Below are 26,987 nucleotides of genomic sequence, written 5' to 3' on the forward strand. Positions count from 1 at the left end.
TCTTTATAGCTTGGTGGTATTTAATGAAACACTTCTTTATAAAATCTCTTGTCCTTGTAAACTTTGTTCTCATTTACTCATAAAAATGTATACTACACAATTGACTGAGTCTTGCCAGCAAAATCTTACTGTGTAATCACAGATTGGAGAGTAACTTAGAGATCTGAATGATTTGGGAGGATGAGGTGCTCAGCTGTGTTTTATTCTTACTTATACAGCGAAGGAGATGCTTTATGAAGGGAAAAATACAGAGAGACTGGAGGTTTGCCTTAACTTGCACTTGGTTCCAAGAGTTCAAAGGAAAGAAGGGATTATTTCTGGATATAGATAGGGAAAATAAAGTCATAGGTAATTATAATATAAAAATATAAGAGATAAAGGCAAAAATTGAGTGTCCCTTACCTAAAGTCCTTGGGATAGGAAGTGTTTCAATGTTTTTAAAGTATTTCTCTAATCAGTTGCATGTTCCTAATCCAAAAAAAAAAACCCAAAAATCACAAATATGAAATGCTACAAAACCTGAAATCTTTTGATTTCTAGATCAGAGACAGTCACCAGTTTTGTTTTTTTCTTTCTTTAATGTAAATATAACATACAAAAGTGTCTTCCACCATTAACCCCAGCACTTGGGAGGCAGAGGTACATGGATCACTGTGTATTCAAAGCCAGCCTGAACTACAAATTAAGTTGTAGGTCAGTTAAGGGAGGGTGGGGAAAAGGGAAGAAAAGCATATGGTCATGGTGGCATATACCTTTATAGATGGGTAGTCTTTTTGAGTTGAAAGCTAGCCTGGCTGCCTGGTCTACATAGAGAATCTAGGCTAGCCAGGGCCACACAGTGAGGCCTACCTCAAATTACATGAATTTATATTTAACAAACATATGTGAATTTTTATATGGAACTAAAGATGAGATTTCTAGAAATGTAAAAAACATCAATTTTAAAGCAAAGTTGTCTGTTTTCTTAGAATTGACCATATTTTGATTGTAGTCTTGTTTCTTCAAAAATTGAATTGACAAACAAGTTGTGATGTGTCCATGCACTGTGGGGAAACACTTGTTTTGTACTTAAAACGAAGAACATAGAATCACTGTGAATGTGCTAAAAACTAACCTGTGTCCTCCAGCACTGTCAGACTGAACATACCCATGTGCTTGTGAGGCAGAGGCTCTACCACTGAACTGCATCCCCAGGCCTGTGTTGACTCACTGTCTTAGTCTCTGAAAGTTTTGGTGATTTAGAAATACCTTTTTTGTTTTGTTTTAGGATTTTTTTTTTTTTTTGAGGCCAGGTCTCTCTTTTTCTCTGTGTAATCCTCATTGTTCTATAGTTTACTATGTAGACCTTAGCTGGTTTTGAAGTCACAGGGATTAGCTTGTCTCTGTCTCCTGAGTGCTGGGATTAAAGGTGTGCACTACAATGCCTGGCTTCCAAATATGTCTTAATTTTAATATTAGCACACCTGTAATTTTATTTTTGTATTAGGAATTGATGTGAAAAATGATTTACTCTTGGGGAAAAAGCCGCAGCCTTTACAGTTTTTTCCCTTATCTCCTAGGTGATTCACAAGATGCTGCTCTCCATAGGGATGCTCATGCTGTCCGCCACACAAGTCTATACCATCTTGACTGTGCAGCTCTTTGCATTTCTGAACCTGCTGCCTGTAGAAGCAGACATTACAGCAGTAAGTACAGTATAATGTATTCAGGTCTAAAAACATCCCCCACTGCTGTAAAAAAAAGCCATGAATGCGATCTTATTATTTTATTAATTAATTATTTTATTTATTTACATCCCAAATGTTGCCCTCCCTACTGGTCCCCCTTGCAGGATTCTTCCTCTCATCCCTCTTTCCCTTCACCTCTGAGACGGTGTCTCCCCCTCGCATCCCCCCCAACCCCTGTAACCTCTCACCCTGGGGCATCAAGTCTCTATATGATGAGATCTTATAATGTATTTATAAACATTACAAGCTACACAGTTTAACTTGAAAATTGAGTGTGTTTTACTCTCTTTTGGTTGCTTAATATCAGTGTGTATATACTTCATGTACATTAAATACCTCATAAATGGTAGATTTTTGAGACTCTGTGCTCATACTTGTAGCCTTGTGTTTTATATAGAATTTTACTGGTTTCTTTACTACTTGTATCTTTTTTTTTTTTTTTTTCAAGACAGGGTTTCTCTGTGTAGTCCTGGCTGTCCTGGAACTCACTCTGTAGACCAGGCTGGCCTCAAACTCAGAAATCCTCCCAAGTGCTGGGATTAAAGGCATGCCCCACCACTGCCCAGCTAGTACTTGTATCTCTTTTATTTCCTTTTTCTTGAGACAGTTCTTACTATAATAATCCTGGCTATCCTGAAACCCAATCAGGCTGGCCTAGAAACCTCGTTATGTCTACCTCCTGGGTTCTAAGATTATAGGAATGTACCACCACACCTGCTTCCCCTCTTTTTCTTTTCCTTCCTTCCTTCCTTCCTTCCTTCCTTCCTTCCTTCCTTCCTTCCTTCCCTCCTTCCTTCCCTCCTTCCTTCCTTCCTTCCTTCCTTCCTTCCTTCCTTCCTTCCTTCCTTCTTTCTTTCTTTCTTTCTTTCTTTCTTTCTTTCTTTCTTTCTTTCTTTCGTAGCAAGCATCATGATGTGAACACAGCAGCATTAAACTTAGATGACTGACGTAGCGTTACTTTGTTAATTTCAGTGGAATGAGACCATTTTAGATGTTCCCAGTCTGCCTTCCATTGTTTGTATTTGTCAGAGAGAACTGGTCAGCAAGGTGACCTAAGAGCAGCACATCCTAGGAAGTGCTGTGGATGCACAGTGTATGTAATGGTAGTCAAGAGCTTTGGTAACAGAGGTACAAGCTGACTCAAATTCTTGTTCATGTGGTAAGATTGGTCAAATTACTGAACGTCTCAGTTCACAGTTAATTGATAATAAAAGTGGAAATATAGGTGTATCTAGGAGGCCAGTAGTTTAAAAACCAGGGCGCTCGTGACAGATTGCCCTGATTAGACTCTTGGTTCTTCTAAGTTAACAGTGTAAGTTGTTTTCAGTATTCTTTGTTCAGTATGCAAAATGAGGATAGTAGTGATAGTGTTTACATTATAGGGTTGTAAATTAATGAATACCTGTATTCTTAGCTCTGAAGAGTGTTACAAGTACTGTTCAAGCTAGAGGTTTTATTTCCAAAAATTTACTCATAAAAGCAAATCTAGTAATAAGTGATTGAAGAACACTTATTTGTAGATTGTTCCAATTCCTAATTTTCAAAGTACACATTTTAAAATGCTACTTTCATGCACTTACTCTTTCTATGTTGATCTAAATCAGTTTATTCATTTTACATTGGTGTTTTGGGAGGGGTTAATGACCTCAGGTTTAATACAGAACTGATCATGGTTGAATAATTAAAGTAACAGTACTTTAGGAGATTAAATATAAATTGTGTTAGTTTGTTTGGAAGCCTTGTCACTAAAGTACTTTGTAATTCACTCTGGAAATATGAATTGCTTTTGCAGTAGGAAGTCAGTGTAGTGCTCTCCCCATGTATATCTGGTGGCCCCAGGTATGATTCTGGGCTGGTACCCAAGTCAACAGAATAAATGATTATAGATGTATAGTGAGAAGCAAAGAGAGAAGCAGGGTTTATTAAAACATACAGAACTGCATCACACAGTCCTGTGCTGTCTACTGTGATAGTTTGAGCTCTATTTGCTGCGACAGCTTTCACTATTGACAGTGACATGAGCTGAGGGTGATCCCAAGAGACTTGGCAGCTGACAGGTGTCCTGATTGAAAGGTGCTTATTCTGTAGGAGAGAGAAAGATGTCTGTGCCTCAGTATAGGTATGAAGATTATGTCGCTAAACTCCAGTACTACTTATGCCTCTGGCAGATGATGCAAGAACAGGGTTGTCCAGCAGGTGATTGACTTAGCATAGCATACCTGTCTACACGGATATGTGACCTCTATACTTTGTGACTCTAAGGCTTACTTGATCTTTATATCTTTTAAAGAAAAGATTCATTTATTTTTATTTTATGTGTATTTGTGAATGTCTGGATATATGTATGTGCACTACATGGTGCCCATGGAGGCCAGAAGAGAGTGTTGGATCCTTTTGAACTGGAGTTGTAAGATGTTTTTAAGCCAGCATGTAGATGTTGCTAGGAATGAAGCCTGGTCCTCCACAAGTACTCCTAACCTCTGAGCCACCTCTTCAGCCCCTGTAACTTTTTCTGTGTTGTGATTAGTGTCATGTAAGTCCCATTGTAATGTGTTCTGTGTTTGATATTTATGACTTACGTAAATGTGTTCTGTGTTTTCTATTTCTATAGGCTATGAACAGCTATCTTAACTTTTACTATAAAAGTTACTTGGTTACTATCCATGCTTACTTTCTTCTACTCCTCTTGTTTCTCTACCTTTCTATGTAGCAGATTGATCATTATTAAATGATACAGCAGACTTACCTCACAGTTAGGTCAGTACTGTTATTGTTTCTGAATTTGTGTGTATGGTGTTGCCATGGAACCCACAGCTTTATGCATGCTAGGGAAGGATCCACCACGGGGCTGTACCCCTAGCCTTCCTATTTTCTAAAAGCACACACTCTTTTATTACAGTAGAAGACTTAAATATTGTAGCATGAGAAGCAAGATATATAGAAAAAATGGAAACTGTTTGAATAACTTGGGCTAGTGAAATGGGTAAAATGCTTACCTCCCAAGTCTAAGACCTGAATTTGATCCCTGAAACCCAGGTCAAAGTATATATGATGAACCATCTCCACAAAGTTATCTCTGACCTCCATATGTGTGCCATGGCATGTGCACACCATTCCCAATAATAATAAATTAAATCAAAGTACTTCAATAGCTTCAGCTTTCCAAGTTTATGTGCTCCACTGAATGTAGCCCTTAAGTCAGTGGTTCATACCCTGTAGGTTACCAATCCATTGGGGAGGGGGTGCGTCAAATGACCCTTTCACAGAGGGTAACCCAAGACTATCAGAAAACAGATATTTACATTACGACTCAACAGTAGCAAAATTACAGTTATGAAGTAGCAACGAAAATCACTTTATGATTTGGAGTCAGCACAACATGGGGAAGTGTATTAAAGGGGTCACAGCATTAGGAAGGCTGAAAGCCACTGTGTTCAGTGTTCCACTTATATAAAAATTGATAGTGCATAAGAGTATGAGTTGATGTTGCTTTCTTCCTGGGGAGAAAATCGTCTTTCATAGCTATCACCAGAAATCCTGCACGTCTCTTCTATTAAATCAGACCCTTAAAACTTAGAGAAAATAAAATGGAACTCTTCTGTTTTTATAATGCATGAGAGTTTTATTTTTTATTGGTTATTTTATTTATTTACATTTCAAACGTTTTCATCCTTCCTGGTTTCCCTTCTGCAAACCCCTTATTCCATCCCCCACCCACCCACCCACCCACCCACTCCTGCCTCCCCATCCTAGCATTCCCCTGTGCTGGAGCATCAAGCCTCCACAGGACCAAAGACCTCTCTTCCCACTGATGCCAGATAAGGCCATCCTCTGCTACACATGTGTCTGGAGCCATGGGTCCCTCCAGGTGTACTCTTTGGTTGGTGGTTTAGTAATGGAGCTCTTTTGCTGGAAATTATATATCTGGAACGTTCCTTGCTAGGGAGTTATCTGTACCTAGAAAACAGCAGATGTGTAATGTTACCGAATTATTGTTGTGTTTGACAATAATTGAAGTTAGAATCAAATTTAAATGGTTTATGTAAGTTATATTTATTCTCGCTATTTTAATTGATGCTCCTTTTCTAACCATTTTGTGATAAGTTGTAGTAGTAAATAAGAATCACAGAAATGATAATTTATATGATTTAGTAAACTCTTAAATGTAATATATAAGTTGATTGTAACTTGATTCTTTTAAATTTTATATTTAGTATAATTTTGAAAATGCATCTCAGACATTTGAGGACCTTCCAGCAAGATTTGGTTATAGACTACCAGCTGAAGGCTTAAAGGTGAGGAGATCCTAATGTAGAGGCTCATGGGATTTAACACGGTGCTTTTAATGGTCATTTAGTAAATGAAAACATTTCTTAGTATTTATTATCATAAAACCCAAAGTGTAGTCATTTGAAAAGGTGAAGTTATTCACACTGGGCATGGTGCTCATACCTGTAATCTACCACTCAGGAGGATGGCAGCAAGACTATGAATTTAAAGCAGGCTTGAGGCTAGATTGGGCTGTGGGGTGAGGCCTTATCTCTAAAAAATAAGAAAAAGACAGTTCATGGTGCTGCATGTTTTAATGCCAGCACTTGGAAGGCAGAGACAGCTTGATCTCTGTGAGTTTGAGGTCAACCTCATCCAATGAGTTCCTGGCCAGCCAGAGATGTATAGTGAGACCTTTCTCAGGAAAACAAAAGCAATGTAAAAACCGAAAACAGTTTTGAAGAGGTATGAGTGAGATGCTGGGTTTGGAATGCAGTGTATATACACTTGTACACCCAAATATGAAGTAGGACTTGGAATTGCCTGTGATTGTGTTACCTAACATTGGTATGTTCCCACTTTACACATGATATAAGTTGTTATGCATGCATTTTTAAATATGTGTTTATGTAAATTCTTATGCATAAAGCCTTATACTGTATTTATATTTATAGAAACTTGCTGTTTGGTTCCTGCCCCCATAATTGCATCTCTATATCAAGCTTTCTTGCTAATAGGAAAAGACCTTCATTATTATTTTTAAGGATTACTTGGTTTTACATTATCATGAAATACTGCGGATTTTGAACATTTTAAATTCTTGAAGTGTATATATAGATTTTCTAGCTTATTGCTGTTATTGTTCAGTGATTTTTCTTTTTCCTTTTAAGACAGGGTCTTACTATGTAGTCTTTGCTGGCCTAGAGCTCAGTATGTAGACCAGGCTAGTTTCGAACTCACAGAGATCCTCCTGAGTGTTGGATTAAAGATATGCACTACCAGTTCTTAACTGATGTTTTCATCCTGTTGTATTTTTTTCTATAGGGTATGGTCCAAACATAAAAATGCTTTCTTTGTGACATACATGTTTTAACTTTGGTATAGATTTCAGGTTACCCTGAAGATTTAAGGGCAGTTTAAAATTCTATCAGTAATTTCTGAGACCATCCTTTTTTCTGTACTATCTTTAATATTGCATATAAAAAGAATCTAATAAGGGTTAAACACCTTAGTTTTCTGCCCCCCCCTCTCTCCCTCCCTCCCTCCCTCCCTCCCTCCCTCCCTCCCTCCCCCCTCACTCTCTCTCTCTCTCTCTCTCTCTCTCTCTCTCTCTCTCTCTCTCTCACACACACACACACACACACACACACACACACACACACACACGTGCGTGTGCACATGCACGCGCGCGTGCATGCACACACGAACACATATGCTCACACACTGAGAGTTAGTTCACTATAAATGTTTTTTACCTATTTACAAATGAACACATTTGTATTTTGACAGAGCTCTTTACATATTGGAAGTATCAATTGTTTACCACATATTATGTGATTAAAAATTAGTGTGTTTTCCTTCTTTCTCTGACACAATAGAAATTCCTTTCTCTTAACAAGACGGTGTGAGGCCTTTGTTGTATAAGCAAGAGTACACATGAATAATGTTTTCAGTTTGTTCTCAGTCAGCTTGCTCTGCAACTCTGCAACGGGCACATCCACTTTTAGTTTTCCTTACGAACTTTAATTATTAAAAATCCTGTCAATATCATGTGATTATATTTCATTGGAATAATATTTAAACAGAACAGGGAACATATTAGAAAAGGAAAAGTTTCCCTTTGTCTCTTCTTTAGTTATTATACCTACCCATCATACTCTGTTTTCAGAGATAAGAATTACAAGTGACTACTGGCCTTTGGGCCCTTTTCTGAATATGTAGCACTTTTTAGTTCTTTAAAAAGCTTATTACATTTATTTTGTGTGTGTGTGTGCACGTGTGTATGTACGTTTGTGCACACATGCTCACATGGGCATGTGAGTATGTGTGTGCATGTATGTGCCTATGTGTACCATGGTGTGCACAGGGAGGCCTGAGGATAACTTTCAGTAGTTACTTCTTTCCTTCCACCATGTGGGTCCCAGGAATTGAACTTGAGTTGTCAGACTTGGCAGCAAGCATCTTTATCTACTGGGCTAGCTCAACTTGCCCCTTTTTCATTTTTTTCTGTTCATAAATTTATGAAGTTATAAATTTCAAGAATGCATCATTTGCATATATGAAATATTTTTTCTTTTGATTTTACCTGGAAAGGGATTTATGAAAAGATGATGACACTGCTTTATGGCTAAAACTCAGAACCAATGTTCAGGCTTTAAGGAGGATTTGTATTCTAGTTCCTTTTCTGCTGTGACAAACACCAAAACCAAAAACCACTTAAGGAGGAGAGGGTATATTTCAGTTTACTAGTTACAGTCCATCACTCAGGGAAGTTAGGGTAGGAATCTGAGCAGAAATTTGAAGGAGAAATTTTGTTGGAAGAACACTGCTGTTGACTCATGGTTATAGCCGAGGACCACTTGTCCCAGGTGCAATGCTGCCTCCTCTCCTATATCAACCAACAATCAAGAGAATTTCCCACAGGCCCTCAATAGAGACTCTTCTCAGATGACTGTAGGCTATGTCAAGTTGACAGTTAAAGCAAAGTAGGAAATGCAGCTATTGGGTCCCCAAACCACATCAGAATACTCTTGAAGTTTTAGCTCAGCTACTTAAGCTAATTGAAGGGATATCATTCATCAAACTCACATGTGGTCATTTGCAAATATAGCACCTGGTTTGTGTTGACTGACAGTATGTAGGCCATATAGATATTAACCACACATTTTAGTGAAATTCTTACCAGATAGGAAAGCTAGAGAATATTGTATAGTATATTTGTTGCTACTTTTCATCTGTGTTGAGAAGATGACACTTATCATGTAGGAAGAGGGTTTCAGAATATTTGTGGTGCCATAATGGCTGATCCCTGCTTCACTAATTACTTTGCAGTTTGGTTTTCCTGTTTCGCCTATGTCTCATGGATCTTTCCACAGCAGCACCTATAAAAATAGTTTGTCTCTTGAGTGCTACATAATATTTTTTATAAGTGATCGTAGCTATTTCCTATTATAAGATATTCTGGTTTCTTTTCCTCTTTTTCTTTAGTTATTACAGTGAAATGTCTATGCAAATGCCTAAATATATAAATATAAACTGATGAATCTGTTCAATGTCACCTGTATCTATATGGATTCAGGGCTGACCACATGGTGTTGGGTAGCCAATTAGGAGCCTCATCCCTGGGACAACTCTTTCCCTGTCCTATTAGCCTGTAGTTCTTTGCCTATGTGTGAAGCTTGTTGAGACTAACATCCCCACTGCTAAGCTAGAATGCCTATGGTGTTGTACTTCTTCAGGTTTCGTTTAGGCAGTCATATTGTTATTATGGGTGAAGGTTCTCTCTTATTTCTTGTAGGCACAATCTCATAACAGATTTCTTGGCCCTCTGGCACTTACAATCTTTCTGCTTGGTTTTCTAATTGTTTGAGGCAGAAAGGTGAACCAGATCCGGCTACTCTATCATGTTTGGGAAGTAGACGTTAACTTAGCAATAGATAAATGCTAATTATCAAATCCTTTAAAGACAAATTACCCAAAACTGCATACTTGAAGGAATTATGATGAGTGTCTTTGGAACTACATATAAACATTGTATACATTTTTCCTTCTTTTTTCTTTTCAAATCACAGTGAACTTAAAGTCTTGGTTTAGAAACTTATATTAATAAGCTTTTATGTTCTTAGAGTATTATAAAACAAAATTCATCTCTAATTCTTTCAATTTTTTCATAAATGCTTTTTATTATTTTTTGCTTATTTTATGTGTATAGAAATTTTGCCTGCATATATGTCTGTGCCACTCTGTTTGCCTTGGTGTCCAAGGAGACCAGGAGAGGGAATGAGATTCACTGTAGTTGGAATTAGAGTTGTGAGCTGCCATCTAGGTGCTGGGAACTGAACACGGGTCCTCTAGAAGAGCAGTGAGTGCTTTTAATACCCAAGCTATCTCCCCAGCCCCAGAAATAGTGTTTTAATAATATACAGTTGTCTAACTTATAGTGATTAGTTTTGGCATTTCAATGTATTTTTTGAAAAATTTTAGATCATTGATAGGCTTTAAAAATATCTTACCAGTTTTTATTACAATATAATGAGTTAATCTTAGTAAACTATATAATCAAAGTAAGCTGCTGGGGAGAGCTTACAAGGGAAGATGTAAATTTGAGACACTACAACTATAGTTAGTGGGGAGATTCTTCTAATTTTTTGATCCAGTAATATTTAATCTTTAATTACTATATACCTTCCAATTTTTAGCAAGTATGAATGTTAGGCTTATAGGTAGGCATATGGTTGGAATATTTAGTATATTTTACCCTTTGTCCTAAGAGAAGAGAACGCTGCTTAGCAGTAACATTTGTCTGAAATGTATTGAAACAATTGTGATGGGTTTGCTGGAGACTTAATTCAGTTTTCTAACAATAGGTTAATGTTTAGAACAATATAAAAGGTGGTAGTTTTTGTCTGTTCTTCTATTTTGTCGTAACATTCAGATCAGTTGGCCCTAGTCTGTTTGGTTTTTGCCCACAAGCAATGATCATGTCATACAGAATGTTGTTTTCTGTAACCACCTTCACAGTTAGAATTACTGCACTCTATTGATTGTGCCACTGTTTGGACTTCATTGTGTTTGAGTTTATTATTTTAAAATATGTATTTTTGTTTTATATTTATGAGTGTTGTCTTTGCATGGATGTATATACGCTCATGACCTGAGTTTGATCTCTGAGATCCACATAGTGGAAGGAGAGAACCAACTCTCAGAAATTGTCCTTTGACCTCCAAACATGTGTCATGTTATGTATGTTCATGTGACATTGAATTCTTTTTTTTTTTTAAAATAATTTACTTACTTTTTTTCTCAAATCGTAATTCATTCACACAGGGGTTATAAACACAGAAAGGCAGGATGTGGGGAAGGGGATGACACTGGAGTGTGGGTGTTCAGGGGGAATACAGATATCTTTCAGAACTGGGTATCGGCTGGGTGAAGGTTCAGGGGACAGGTCACTATGACTCTGCCTATGACTCACTTGTCCTTATCTAAGTTGGTATTGTCTGCCCAGGCTACCTATTTACAAGGTCTATGACTACTCGGGCTGGTAAATTTCCACAAAAGCTGCCTATTTACAATAGCTTATAGCCCTCTGTTTCAGTGTTTTTCCACAGAGACACAAGACTTGGTGTTAGTATACATGTATGACAGGCCTATTGCTGATTTTAGGGCTATGGCTGATTTTAGGCCTTCAGTGTGTAATCAGGGCTGCCCCTGACATCTCCTCCCTTCTCTAAGTATAGAAGGGCTGTGATAATTCTAATCTTGCTAAGGCGGGGATGGAGGCCTGACCTCCAGTAATTGAAGGGGACCTTGTAATGGCTCCAGTCCCCCTGTCGTTGTCCAGTGAGGCATGAGGGCCATACCCATCCCAATGTCTTTTTCCTGGAGAGGGGATACTCTTGACATCAACTCCTATGCAGTAAGGCTTGTCCCTCAGGGAACCCAGAGAGATATTTTTAACTTTTATTTATATTCCCTTGCAGTGCTTAGCCTCACAGCCTAAGCAAGAATTCAGACTGCTAGTCAGAGGGGGCTCTGGGTGGCCCCTCTCTGCTTGGTCTAGGGGTGGAAGTCTCCTCTTTTAGGTTGGGTGGAGATGGGTTTTGGGAACACCCTGTATAAAGTAACAACCTCATCTTGAGTCTTGTGGTCCTCCATAGCTAACTTATGATAATGTATCTGAATAGGTTTTGCTACCAAATTATTTATCTGTTGTTTCACAGAGTTAGTCAGCCTATTTGAGGCCCAGGGACCAGCAGAAATAAGCAAAAAGAACCCAAATAATGGTCCCAAGATGGGAGGAAGTAGGGCTGACAACCTTGGAGAGGCTGAAAACCAATTCTGGTACCAGCATTTATCTGTCTCTTTCTCTCTCTGATTTTTCTCAGGGCCTTCACTGACCTATTTCATGCTCTCTTTAACCCTCCCTATGTTGTCTACGTAAAGGCAACCTTCTTCTTTAAGAAGAAGTCACAGTCAAGAGCTGTACACAGCCTTTTCTATTGTAATAGAGTAAATCAAGTCCAATAAGGATCTTTGTGATTTTAGGAGGTCTCTTCAGACAGCAAAACGAGGGATTTCTTCAGATTAGTGATGTCAATCTCTAGCTGTTTGATGTTCTTGTCAGTGGCCCTTCAAAGGTCTGAGTAGTATAAGTCTGGAGGCCAGCATCTGGATTAGAACTTCTAACAGCAGACATCACAGGTGATTCATTTTTACCTGGAAAGGAAAAAGAAGGGAATTCTCAGAGAGGTTTCTCTTCCCTGGATGTAAATTGTTATTCATCTTATTTATGGTTGGGCCTGGGTTTGTGGGGGTATCTATTTATTTCATTAATCTTTTTGGTAGCCGATTAGCTGTGCCTTCTGTGGTATCAAACAGGCATACCAATCCTCGGCCCCATAAGGGAACTGGGTCTAGGCCATTCCCTTTAAGGGTGAGAGGGTCCTTCCCCATATCTGTGGCAAAGTTTATGTTGGTCTCGGTGGTGCCAGAGGCAGTCAGCAGCAGATTTGCCATGAGCTTTCAGTTTTAGAGAGTTAAAAGTGAACAAGGCATGATGGAGAGTATTTCAGGGGGACTCCTTCTGGGGGCGGGTACCGTTTCCCCTCTTTTGTTTTTAAAGCCAATTTTTCAGAGTTCTTGTAAAATCAGGGCAGAAGCGCCAACAGTCGCTCCTTCCACACTCAGAGAGTCATCAAGACCCTAAAGAAATATAAATCTATATTAATAATCTTTTATCAAAGACTGTTATAGCACCGCCAACAACTAATCAGAATATATAATATATCGATTAGTAATAGCTTCTTCTACTTTTTGTGAGAATACTCTCTTTTGTCAATTAACTGTTGAGGAAAATTAGGATTTATATCTCTCTTGAGAATATTAAACAGAGACTTAAATTCTTTTGTGGAGAGCTTAAAATAAGATCTTAGCCAATTAGCATCTCCTAGAAACTTTTGAAAATAATTTAAAATAAGTAAACTCTATTTTTTTTAGACCCTTTATCTGTTTTTTTTATTGGATATTTTACGTATTTACCTTTCAATGTTATCTCCTCTCCCATTCTCCCCCAAAACCCATTATCCCATACCCCCTCCTCCTATTTTTATGAGGCTGTGCTCCAAACATCCTCCCAGTCTCATCTCCCTGCTCTCGAATTCCCCAACACTAGGGGATCCAAACTTTCGGGGACCATGGCCCTCCACTTCCACTGATGTCTGACAAGGCCACCCTCAATTACCTATACAGGTAGAGACATGAGTCCTTCCCTTTGTGCTCTCTGGCTGGCGGTTTAGACTTTGGGAGCTCTGGTTGAAACTGTTGATACTCCTTCTAGAAAGGACCAAAGCACCCACACTTTGGTCTTCCTTCTTCTTCTTGAGTTTCATGTGGTCTATACGTTGTACGTTATGTCTTAGATATTGTGAGCTTTTGGGCTAATATCCACTTATTAGTGAGTGCATACCATATATGTTCTTTTGAGATTGGGTCACCTCACTCAAGATGATATTTTCCAGCTCCATCCATTTGCCTAAGAATTTCATGAACTCGTTGTTTTTAATAGCTGAGTAGTACTCCATTGTATAAATGTACTACATTTTCTGCATCCATTCCTTTGTTGAAGGGCATCTGGGTTCTTTCCAACTCCTGGCTTTTCTAAATAAGGCTGCTATGAACATAGTGGAGCATGTGTCCCTGTTGTATGTTGAAACATCTTTTGGGTATATGCCCAGGAGTGGTATAGCTGGGTCCTCAGGTAACACTATGTTCAATTTTCTGAGATACCGCCAGACTGCTTTCCATAGTGGTGGTACCAGTTTACAATCCCACCAACAGTGGAGGAGTGTTCCTCTTTCTCCACATCCTAGCCAACATCTGCTGTTACCTGTGTTTTTGATCTTAGCCATTCTGACTGGTGTGAGGTAGAATCTCAGGGTTGTTTTCATTTGCATTTCCCTGATGATTAGGGATGCTGAACACATTTTTAGGTGCTTCTCAACCATTCAAGCTTCCTCAGTTGAGAATTCTTTGTTTAGCTCTGTACTCCATTTTTTAATAGGGTTCTGTGATTGTCTAGAGTCTAATTTCTTCAGTTCTTTGTATACCTTGGATATTAGCCCTTTATCAGATGTAGGGTTGATGAAGATCTTTTCCCAATCTGTTGGTTGCTGCTTTGTCCTATTGACTGTGTCCTTTGCTTTACAGAAGCTTTGCAGTTTTATGAGATGCCATTTGTCAATTCTTGGTCTTAGAGCACAAGCCATTGGTGTTCTGTTCAGGAACTTTTCTCCTGTGCCCATGTGATCCAGGCTTTTCCCCAATTTCTCTTCTATTAGTTTCAGTGTAGCTGGTTTTAGGTGGAGGTCCTTGATCCACTTGGAATTGAGCTTTGTACAAGGAGATAAGTATGGATCAATTTGCATTCTTCTACATGCTGACCTCCAGTTGGACCAGGACCATTTGTTGAAAATGCTGTTTTTTTTCCACTGGATGGTTTTAGCTCCTTTGTCATCAAAGATCAAGTGACCATAGGTATGGGGGTTCATTTCTGGGTCTTCTATTCTATTCCATTGATCCTCCTGCCTGTCTCTGTTCCAATACCACACAGTTTTTATCACTATTGCTTTGTAGTACAGCTTGAAGTCAGGGATGGTGATTCCCCTAGAAGTTCTTTTATTGCTGAGAGTAGTTTTAGCTGTCCTGGGTTTTTTGCTATTCCAAATGAATTTTAAGGTTGCTCTTTCTATCTCTGTGAAGAATTGAGTGGGAATTTTGATGGGGATTGCATTAAATCTGTAGATAGCTTTTGGCAAAATAGCTATTTTTACTATATTAATCCTTCCTATCCATGAGCATGGGAGATCTTTCTATCTTCTGAGATCTGCTTCGATTTCTTTCTTCAGGGGCTTGAAGTTCTTGTCATACAGGTCTTTTACTTGCTTGGTTAGGTATTTTATATTATCTGTGACTATTGTGAAGGTTGTCATTTCCATAATTTCTTTCTCAGCCAGTTTATCTTTTGAGTAGAGGAAGGCTACTGATTTGCTTGAGTTAATTTTATAACCAGCCACTTTGCTAAAGTTGTTTATCAGGTTTAAGAATTCTCTGGTGGAAGTTTTGGGGTCACTTAAGTATACTATCATATCATCTGCAAATAGTGAGATTTTGACTTCTTCCTTTCCAATTTGTATCCCTTTGACCTCCTTGTGTTTCCTAAGTGCTCTGGCTAGGACTTCCAGTTCTATAAGAAGGGGGAGAGTGGGCAGCCTTGCCTAGTCCCTGATTTTAGTGGGATTGTTTCAAGTTTCTCTCCATTTAGTTTGATGCTGGCTACTGGTTTGCTGTAAATTGCTTTTACTATGTTTAGGTATGGACCTTGAATTCCTGATCTTTCCAAGACTTTTATCATGAAGGGGTGTTGAATTTTGTCAAATGCTTTCTCAGCATCTAGTGATATGATCATGTGGGTTTTTTTCTTTGTGTTTGTTTATATAGTGGATTACATGATGGATTTCCGTATATTGAACCAACCCTGCATTCCTGGGATAAAGTCTTGATCATCATGGATAATTGTTTTGATGTGTTCTTGGATTCGGTTCGCTAGAATTTTATTGAGTAATTTTGCATCAATGTTCATAAGGGAGATTGGTCTGAAGTTCTCTTTCTTTGTTGTGTCTTTGTGTGGTTTAGGTATGAGCGTAATTGTGGCTTCATAGAACGAATTGGGTAGTGTTCCTTCTGTTTCTGTTTTGTGAAATAGTTTGAAGACAATTGGTATTAAGTCTTCCTTGAAGGTCTTATAGAATTCTGCTCTAAAACCGTCTGGTCCCTGACTTTTCTTTGTAGGGAGACTTTTAATGACTGCTTCTATTTCTTTTGGGGTTATGGGACTGTTTAGATGGTTTATCTGATCCTGATTTAACATTGGTAACTGGTATTTGTATAGAAAATTGTCCATTTCATCGAAATTTTCCAATTTTGTTGAGTATAGGCTTTTGTAGTAGGATCTGATGATTTTTTAAATTTCCTCAGTTTCTGTTGTTATGTCACCCTTTTCAGTTCTGATTTTATTAATTTGGATACTGTCTCTCTGCCCTTTGATTAGGCTAGCTAAGGGTTTATCTATCTTGTTGATTTTCTCAAAGAACCAGCTCCTGGTTTTATTGATTCCTTGTTTAGTTCTTTTTGTTTCTATTTGGTTGATTTCAGCCCTGAGTTTGATTATTTCCTGCCGTCTACTCCTGTTGGTTGCATTAGCTTCTTTTTGTTCTAGGGCTTTCAGGTGCGTTGTCAAGCTGCTAGTGTATGCTCCTTCCAGTTTTTTTGTTTATTTGTTTGTTTGTTTTTGTTTTGTTTTGTTTTGTTTTTTTGCAGGCACTTAGAGCTATGAATTTTCCTCTTAGCACTGCTTTCATTGTATCCCATAGGTTTTGGTATGATGTGTCATCATTTTCATTAAATTCTAAAAAGTTTTTAATTTCTTTCTTTATTTCTCCCCTGACCAGATTATCAATGAGTAGGGTGTTGTTCAGTTTCCATGTGAATGTGGGCTTTCCATTGTTTTTGTCATTTTTGAAGACCAGCCTTAGACCATGGTGATTTGATAGGATGCAGTGGATTGTTTCAGTTTTTTTGTATCTGTTGAGGCCTGTCTTGTGCCCAATTATATGGTCTATTTTGGAGAAGGTACCATGAGGTGCTGAGAAAAAGTCCATTTGGTTCATAATTTCTGTTAGTTTCACTGTATCTCTATTTAGTTTCTGTTTCCATGATCTATCCATTGCTGAGAGTGGGGTGTTGAAGTCTCTCACTATTATTGTGTGAGGTGCAATGTGTGCTTTGAGCTTTAGTAAGGTTTCTTTTATGAAAGTGGGTGCTCTTGTATTTGGAGCATAGATATTCAGAATTGAGAGTTCATGTTGGTTGACTTTCCTTTGACAAGTATGAAATGTCCTTCCTTATCCTTTTTGATAGCTTTAACTTGAAAGTCGATTTTATTCGATAATAGAATGGCTGCTCCAGCTTGTTTCTTAGGGCCATTTGCTTGAAAAATTGTTTTCCAACCTTTTTTTAAGGTAGTGTCTGTCTTTGTTGCTGAAGTGGGTTTCCTGTAAGCAGCAAAAAGCTGGGTCCTTTTGTGTATCCAGGATGTTAGCCTATGCCTTTTTACTGGGGAATTGAGTCCATTGATGTTAAGAGATATTAAGGAGAGGGTGTTGTTGCTTCCTGTCATTTTTGCTAATAGTGGAGACATCGTTTGTGTGGTTATCTTCTTTTGAGTTTGATGGAAGAGGATTATTTTCTTGTTCTTTCTTGTATTGGAGCTTTCCTGCTATTATCCTTTGTAGTGCTGGATTTGTGGAAACATACTGTGTAAATTCAGTTTTGTCATGGAATATCTTGGTTTCTCCGTCTTTGGTAATTGATAGTTTTGCTGGGTATAGTAGCCTGGGCTGGCATTTATGTTCTCTTAGGGTCTGTATGACATTTGTCCAGGATCTTCTGGCTTTTATAGTATCTGATGAGAAGTCAGGTGTAATTCTGATAGGTTTGCCTTTATATGTTGCTTGGCCTTTTTTCCTTACTGCTTTTAAAATTCCTTCATTGTTTTGTGCATCTTGTGTCTTGATATTATGTGATGGGAGATATTTCTTTTTTGATCTAGTCTGTTTGGCGTTCTGTAGGCTTCTTGTATGATTATGGGTATCTCATTCCTTAGGTCAGGGAAGTTTTCTTCTATAATTTTGTTGAAGACATTTATTGGCCCTTTAAGTTGGGAATCTTCACTCTCTTCTATACCTATTATCCTTAGGTTTGGTCTTCTCAGTGTGTCCTGGATTTCCTGGATGTTTTGTGTTAAGAACTTTTTTCATTTTCTTTGACAGTTGTGTCAATATTTTCTATGGTATCTTCTGCACCTGAGATTCTTTCTTCTATCTCTTGTATTTTGTTGGTGATGCTTGTGTCTATGACTCCTGATTTCTTTCTTAGGTTTTCTATCTCCAGTGTAGTCTCCCTTTGTGATTTCTTTATTGTTTCTACTTCCATTTTTATGTCCTGGATGGTTTTGTTCAATTCCTTCATCTGTTTGTTTGTGTTTTCTTGTAATTCTTTAAGGGATTTTTGTGTTTAAGGGCTTCTTCCTGTTTACCTGTGTTCTCCTCAATTTTTTTGATAGTGTTATTTATGTCCTTCTTAAAGTCCTCTATCATCATCATTAAAAGTGATTTTAGATCTGGTTCTTGCTTTCCTGGTGAGTTCAGGACTTTCTAATGTGGGAGAACTTGGTTCTGATGATGGCAAGTACCTTGGGTTGCTGATGTTTATGTTTTGTGTTTATGTTTTTGTGCTTGCCTTTCACCATCTGGATCTCCTCTGTGCTATCTGCGCTGTCTCTGACTGGAGCCTGTCTTTCCTATTATCTAGGTTGTGTCAGAACTGCTTGGGATGGGTTTTGCAGCTGGGATTAGAGCTGAGGCCCAAGATCTGCTCAGTGCTCAGGTGGAAACCGGAAGGGGCCTGTGCCCTCGGCCAGGAGTGAATTCTTGGGTCCCAGTGGTTCCCAGTTACTCCCTGTTTGGGGCAGGTGTTGCAGCCTCCTTGCCTGGGATACTGCTCAGGTTAGAGCTTCTGGGAGCCCCGCTTCTCTGGGTTCTGTGAGATTGGGTGCAGAGCTGTCTCCTGGGATCTGCTGAGTGCTCGGGTTGGGGAAGGAACTGAGCTCCGGGCCAGGAGTGAATTCCTGGGTCCCAGTGGGTCCTGGTTACCCCCTGTTTGGGGCAAGTGTTGCTGTTTCCTTACCTGGGAAGCTGCCTGAGTTAAAGCTCCTGAGAGGCCCTCTTTCTCTCCGTTTTCTGAGGTTGGGTACAGAGCTGCCGCCTGAGACCTGCTCTATGCTAGGGCCCAGACCGGAAGTCCCCGCCGACATTGAATTCTTGATCCTTCCACCTATACCTTTCAAGTGCTGTGATTGCAGATGTTTGCTCAGCTGTATGCTCAGCTTATGATCATCACCCCTGCTTCCTCCTTCCTTCCTCCTCTCCTTCTTTCTCTCTCTTTCTCTCTCTTTGTCTCTCTGTCTCTCTCTCTCTCTCAGCGAAGGTCTAGCCTGTATAGCCTGGGCTGGCCTCCAATCTTGTGTGTACTCCAGGGTGGTCTCAGACTCATATTGATCCTTTTGCCTCAGCCTCTCAAGTGTGGCAATTGATTACAGACTTGTAATACCATGTCTGGCTTAATGTGATTTTTATGTTCAAGTTATTTGACTCTTTGACTTAAAAATTGGTAGCTTAAGCTATGTTGGAAATGTCTTGTTAGCTTTTAGTAATGGACACTACACTGTGACCTAACTTTTGAGAGTCTGTGACTCTATTTCTATAAATATATTTTATACATACACATACATGTGATCATTAAAAAACTTGACTAGAATGATTATCTTATCTTATTTTTTACCTTTTGGATTTGTAAGTTCTTCTTTTATTAAATTTATTTTTCTGTTATATAATACATCTGGAGTGCAGTTCCCCCACCTTACTCCTCCTAGACTCTGCCCTCAAGCTCCCCTCTTTCTCCTATGTCCACTCCTTGTCAGTTTCCCTCAGAAAAGAGTAAGCCTTCCAGGGATACCAACCAAACATGGCATAACAAGGTATAATAAAACTAGGCACAAGCCATATCAAGGCTGGGCAAGGTAACCCAGTGGGAGGAAAAGGGTCCTAAGAGCAGAGACAGAGACAAGAGTCAGAGACACTCCTACTCCCACTGTTAGAAATCCCACAAAACCACCAAGCTAACAACCATAACATATATGCAGAGGACCTAGTGCAGACCCATGTTGTTCAGCCTCTGTGAGCCCCTATGAGCCCTGCTTAGTTGATTCTGTAGGCTGTGTTCTCATGGTGTCCAAGACCACTCTGGCTCCTACAGTTCTTCCTCCCCCTCTTTTGTGGCGTTCTCCGAGTTTGTCTGAGATAACTTGTGATATATGTCACATTTGAATACTAACTAGAAATGAGAACAATATATGTTTAACAGTAGCGTGTATCTCAAAAGTATTGTACAGAAAATAGTCTACAAAAGCATTTCTATTCTGTATGTTTTTGTTTGTGTCAAACTTAAATTAGGTAAAAACAAATATAAGCTGTTGGAAATTCACAGGTTGTCATCCCCTAATGGGGGCACTGACTAGTAGGAAGCTTCTAAAGTGCTGTTAATGTTTTATTTTCTGATACAGATGTATTCAGCATGGATAACTCAGCAGGCTGAAAGACATTCATGCCTTTCGTTTTATGAATAGCATAGTCCTAAAAGCTTTTACCACATGTGAATGTATCATAACTCTGTTGTATTATGCATTTAATTATATGTTTGATGGTTTTGAGATGTCAGTTATTATACACTATTATTTTCCACATCCTTATTTACTCATCAGAAGACTAAAATAACAAAGAAGAGAAAATGTGCATGGGATACCCTCAGTTTTGTAGTTCCTCGGGCTTCTTTCATACTAAGTAGCTGTATAAAGTACTTTGTTAGAAGCTAGGTGTGAGAAGATCCTTAGAGCAGAAGGAACATTCTTTTAGTGAGAAAGAGATTGGACCTGGAGAGTGATACCAAGCATGGGACCTGGCTGAAGGAAACATCTTCTTTGCCACTCTTATTTCAGGGGTCAGAGAGTTCTGCCAAGTTGGAAGATGACTCTGCGTTCTGATAGGCTTTGTCGATGAAACAGACTTAACGTGCCCTTAATTTTAAGTGACTCATATTTGAGGCTAGTAATAGAAAGCTATTTTAGCAAGTTATGCGCTTCAGTACATTCCATAGGAATGATAATACTTAATAATAATTTAGGACACGTCAATCAACTTAAGCAAAAAGATTATTTTAAGGACTTTTAGTGTATGTGTTTTTAAGATTTATATATTTCTCGTGTTAAAAATAGTGCATGATTCATTTGTAAAAGGTGTATAAGCAAAAATTCTTCTCTAGTTTCACTCATCTGTTCTTTTGCTGGTACTTTCAACTTCCTGAGTAGTTGGGTCCGAGCTTGTACTGGAGCTCCTGGTTCCAGAGAGTCTTCACTTGAGTTCTGTGTCTTCTTAGTATGTGTTGAGTTTAGTTGCTGTTATAAATGAGTTGAAAAGGATTTACTGCACCATGATTTGGCATTATAGTGTTTGCAGAGAGACATCCAAAAGATTTAAGGATTCAGATACAGGGTATAAGCATATATGGAGCATATAGCTACTCTGAATGGCCACAGTTCTGTTTCTGAGTCTTCCAAATCCAATGTTGTTTGGAGTCAAGAGGGAAATTCTGTGGGTGAATGAAGGACTGGTACTTATACTGTTCATTCCTGAAGTAGGTGCAAGCACTGTTCTTATCATAAGCTAAGCAAAGCTTTAAAAAAAGAAGAAAAGATATCCCTAAATCCTGAGTTGGTTCAAGGGGCTAGTTCTAACACCATGCAGAACTTTGAAGATATTATGTCATAGCTTTCTTTGCTTATTTCTTTCTAAAAAGTTTGATAATTTTAGGTTGTACACCATGTCAAGATCACTTAATTTCAGTCTGTTAATATGACTTTTCAAATCAATGCATTTTCTGATATTAGACTATTGTACATTTTTTGGGAAAGGAATTTGCTGTTTTTAAAATTTTAAATGTATCTTGCTAAAACTTTTGCAATTTTAATTTAAAAATCTTTTTAATTTAAAAACTTTTTAAATTTTTATTTAAGTTAATATATAAGTTGATGGATTTCATGTTGGCATCTGTGGTATTCTATTCTTCTTGGTCTTCATCTCTGCTGCTTTCTTCTTGCCTGTCATCTTCCTATCTCCCAAGTAGTCCTCCCTTCTGTAACTGTGTCGTACGTATTGCATTACTCTCTCTTCCCCTCTTCCCCATCCCATTAAATTTTTTCTTTCCTCCTCATGGTTCCCTTAAACACACACACACACACACACACACACACACACACACACACACACACACAGTATCTTTCCCTCCCCCCTCCCTTCCCCCCTTCTTTCCTTCTTCCCTCCCTCCCTCCCTCCCTCCCTCCCTCCCTCCCTCCCTCTCTCCCTCCCTTCCTCCCTCCCAAACTCTACATATGAGAAAAAGCATGGACTATTTCTGACTCTGGCTTATTTTGCTTAATATAATACCCGAAAATATCAGGATTTTACTTTTCTTTATAGCTGAAGAAATCCCGTCATTATAACTTCACTTTTAAATGAATGGATTACTTTACTTTTCTCTCATATGTGTATAGTATGATTTTAAAAATATTCACCTCAAAAAATTTACCTCATTCATGAGCTTGATTTCTGTTTTTCTAACTATGTAAAAATTAGTATAATTGTACATATATTTTTATATACTCAGAAGAGTACTAATATAGAAAAATATCCAGAATATTTTATTTATAATGTAATGTGTGCTTTTTCTTGCTTGATAATGTAAGAAGTAAAAGCTAACTTAAAAAAATTTTTGGACTTAGAAATGTTAGAAACTAGTACCAGCATACTAGGAGTGGCTGTCTTTGATGTAATTGACTTATGTGTGATTCTAAAAATCTTAACATTCTGGAAGGCTGAACCTTTTAAAAACAAAACCCATGAAATGGTTATGAACCCAAATTCTACTTAATCGTTCTGGGATTGTGAACAAATGTACCTACCAGAAAATACATCTAGAATGGTATAAAGCATGAAACGAATGAAAGACATCTGTAGAGATAAGTTAATTGACTAATTGAGTGAAACAGAAATAACTTGTTACTAATTCCTTTTCAGGGTTTTCTGATTAACTCAAAACCAGAGAATGCTTGTGAACCCATAATGCCTCCACCACTAAAAGACAATTCATCCGGCACTTTCATCGTATTGATTAGAAGACTTGATTGTAATTTTGATATAAAGGTAACATTTTCTTTTTGATGTTATTAATGCTTTTAGTTAATTTAAATTCTCCATCTATCAAGAAAGATACAATTCAGTGTATTAAATTATTCAAGTTAAAATAAGAATGAGACCAGCCCAAGGAAATAGAAGAGAAGGTTTGGGAAAATTTTACTTGAATTTCACTTGTTTCAAAATGAACTTTAAGTATTTAGTGGCTAGTGGGAAATGAGAAAAGGAAGTTACCATATGTTTTGGGAAGCTTAGTTTTAGCAGGACTGAATACAGATTGCTACTGTTGGTGCTAGGAATTCAGGTTGGTTGGTTGTTTTATATTTTATTCTGTTTTGGTTTTTTGCCATCTAGGGCTGTGATTTAATTATGGAATATTGCTTGATCTTATATAAGAATGGAAACTTAACTTCATCCTTCAATTCTATATCTTAACTTTTATATTATGGATAAAATGCTTAACATCTTACTTTTATCAACACTGACACGGAGATTTCTTTTGTAATACTCTTATTCTGTCCTTGTCCTGGGCTTTGTCTCCCTACGATCAGGGAAGCTGACATTTCAGATAGTAAAGCAGAAGTCACTATAGAACTTATCTTGCTTTTGTATTTATTACTATTTAACAACAACAACAACAACAACATTGTCTCTTTATGTAGCTTTGACTGCCCAGGAACTCTCTGTATAGACCAGGCTGGCTTCACAGTGATCCATCTACCTCTGCCTCTCCAATCCTGGGCTTAAAGTCATTCACCATTAAGTCTGGCTGTCACTATTATTAAAAGGAAAGTTTCCTAGGCCAGTTACGTCGGCTAAAATTAATTTGCGCAAAGCAAAACAAAAATGATTTGTGAGTCAGTCACCTTCTAGAATCGTAGCCGATTGTGAGAATTCTACCCAGCACCATAATCAGTCAGCATGATAAATGGAAGTAACACATAGAACACAGCTTAATTGGCTGCAGTTGATCAGTCCACTGGCCATCTGATGATAGCTCAGTTAGCCTCAGTGGCTCCTGGAACCCTTTAAGATCCAGTTGGGATCTTAGAGCAAACAAGAACCATTAGTTTCACATAAGACTCTGTTACCAGTAAGGCTCTGAGGAGTGGTCTCAGTTGGTTGTGGACTAATTGGCAGAAGAACTGTGTGAGTCTTTGTGACACAAAATCTCCATGTTATTTACTAGATACATTCAAAGCTCCCTCACAGAGTAGACACAATATATTGTTTTCAAACACTTTACATACTTGGATCTTATTTGCTCAGTTCAACAAGAAATGCCATTCTGAACTTTGACTCTCAACTTTCATTACATGGAAGAAATGAGACTTCTATAAAAACTCATTAAAAGAATAAAATAATAATTGTAAAGGGACCTGAAAATGTAGAGAATTTTTCACAGCATAAGTATCATTGCTATTGATATTCATTCCAAATTTAGACTTTCAGTTCCCTTTAAATAAGAAATAAGTTAATACAAGTCAAATTGAGGTTGCCTATTCTCAGGGTCGTTTATGGAGCTATAACTTAATAAATTTCAATATTTGAGCCAGAACTAAACTTAATACAAACTGTCCCAACTAAAATAAAATACAATAAGATTAAGTTTTTCTATAAAGAAATTAAAACTAAACCAATGATATTGACTCAGGCTTATTAATTTGTAACTTTAATTTCTGACTTAGTACAGTCTTCAGTATAAAGAAGCTAGGATGTTTTGTTGTTTGATGTAACTTGCCTTATTAGATGGAGATTGGAGACAGTTAGCTTAGAAGGTGAGGTAACTACTGTCACTGCCTATTCATTTGGGCGGACAGGCATATTAGCTTACTGTTTATCATCTGTGCTGTAACATGTCCTCATCATGAGTCTGAGTGTGTCTAACACGGCCTTCCACCTCCTGTCTTTAACTTTGTGCTGCAGCCATGATCCATGTGGGTATGTTGACAGCACTTTCATGTTTTACATAACTTTCTTAGTCCAAGATTTTTGTCCAACATGATCATTATCATGTATTTACCTGGTTATTTATATATTACTAAAGATGCTACTTCCTCTGGAAGCTTTGCTTTTCTCTATCCTCTCCGGGTTACCAGGAGAGGCTCATTAAATCAAGCCATCATGCAACAGTTAGCTTTCTGCTTTTGTGCGTAATACATCCTTAAAGAATATATATGTGGGATGCAGGAGAGATGGCTTGGTAGTTAGAGTGCATGTGGCCCTTGTAGAGAACCTGAGTTTAACTCACAGCACCCACATTAGTAAACATATAAATACCTGTAACTCTTGCTTCTGGGATCTCATGCCTGTAACCTCTGAGGGGACCTGCACTTATGTGCACATATGCCAACACACACACACACACACACACACAGAGGGAGAGGGAGAGGGAGAGGGAGACGGAGAGGGAGGGAGGGGGAGGGGGAGGGGGAGGGGGAGGGGGAGAGAGAGAGAGAGAGAGAGAGAGAGAGAGAGAGAGAGAGAGAGAGAAATAAAACTAAATCTAAAACTATATATGTGGAAATCTTGTAGAAATGTTTAAATTAAGTCATTTTTTATTTGAGGAAGGAAGATGTTAAAATATAAACAGTCTTAAACAGATAAAATTTTTAGTTGGTTTTATGTGGTTTTTAACTATTATTTTTTCTTCAAAGATATACTTAATGGGGTTGGAGAGATGGCTCCATGGTTAAAAGCACTAACTGCTCTTCCAGAGGTCCTGAGTTCAATTCCCAGCAACCACATGGTGACTCACAACCATCTGTAATGGGTTCTGATGCCCTCTTCTGGTGTGTCTGAAAAGAGTAATGGTGAATACATTTTTTTAAAAAAGATATTCTTAATGACTCTTAGGTGATTTCATTGATTTTTACCTTCTTCATACTTCTATTAAATACAGAGGCATCAATTTAGTGGACAGTGGTTCTAATCAAGGACTGAAAATACATTTCATACATTTGAACTCCAAATGCCTAGCAGAACCTTGATCCAGGCATCAGGTGTCAGCTGTGGTATTGCATAATTTTTCCCATTTTTAGATAAATATAATGATAAAAAGATGACATTAAAGGTAGCTTTAAAGAAGTTTAGTTATTGGTAAATGACATTTATTTAGTGACTCAGTATCAGCTGTAAAATTCTGCTGTGGATTAAAAAGGGCAGTTTAGTTATATTAGGATGTGATGTAGAAAACTATTCCTAATAGTAATAGTTATGGACTACCTATCAAGGTAATTTAAGGAAGGGTAGAATTATTTTAGGTACTGAAGAAACATATAATTTTATGATTTCTGATTAATAAGTATCAGCCTTTGATTAGAAATCACTGTGTTTTCCAAGCTTCCAGATTATTATATACAGCTTTATATTACACATAGAATCTAATTATTTATAATGTAGATACAGAATCTTTTTTTGAATTTTACATAATATCTTTCTAGTAGTCAATAGTGGCCCATTTATGTCTATTTGTAATTTTGTATGAATCCACTGGCTTAAGCAAATGGTTATTTGTATGTTCCCCAAACACAGGGTACTCAGATTGCTCTGCTCTGCCATAATGAATAATGTTTAGGCAAGAGAAAGATGACTTATGCCACCAAATTATCAGTGAGAGTAAAGTATCTTGTAAAAGCACCTTATAGGGATGGGTCCAGCCTTCATGGAACCAAGCTATGCTCGACAAGATTCTTTGGGGGACGACCTGTAAGAGTTAGTTCTATCTGCCACCACCAGGTTCTAGAGGTTTACCTCACTGTTAGGCCTGGCAGTAAGCACCTCCTTGCTGAACTAACTTTTCTTTCTTTCTTTCTTTCTTTCTTTCTTTCTTTCTTTCTTTCTTTCTTTC

General features: G+C 38.0%; 1 protein-coding gene across 1 annotated transcript in view; it reads left to right on the forward strand.

Moving 5' to 3' along the window:
- Positions 1–26,987, forward strand: part of Rnf13 (ring finger protein 13) — a 110,564-nt gene that overhangs the window by 20,110 nt on the left and 63,467 nt on the right. The window contains exons 2-4 of the mRNA XM_028763571.1: positions 1,560–1,685; positions 5,942–6,022; positions 23,021–23,146. Coding sequence (XP_028619404.1) covers positions 1,572–1,685; positions 5,942–6,022; positions 23,021–23,146 — 321 coding nt within the window. The 5' untranslated portion in view covers positions 1,560–1,571. The remainder of the gene's footprint in view (positions 1–1,559; positions 1,686–5,941; positions 6,023–23,020; positions 23,147–26,987) is intronic.

This window comes from Grammomys surdaster, unplaced genomic scaffold (genome assembly GCF_004785775.1).
Source record: "Grammomys surdaster isolate TR1022 unplaced genomic scaffold, NIH_TR_1.0 139, whole genome shotgun sequence".
NCBI lineage: Eukaryota > Metazoa > Chordata > Mammalia > Rodentia > Muridae > Grammomys > Grammomys surdaster.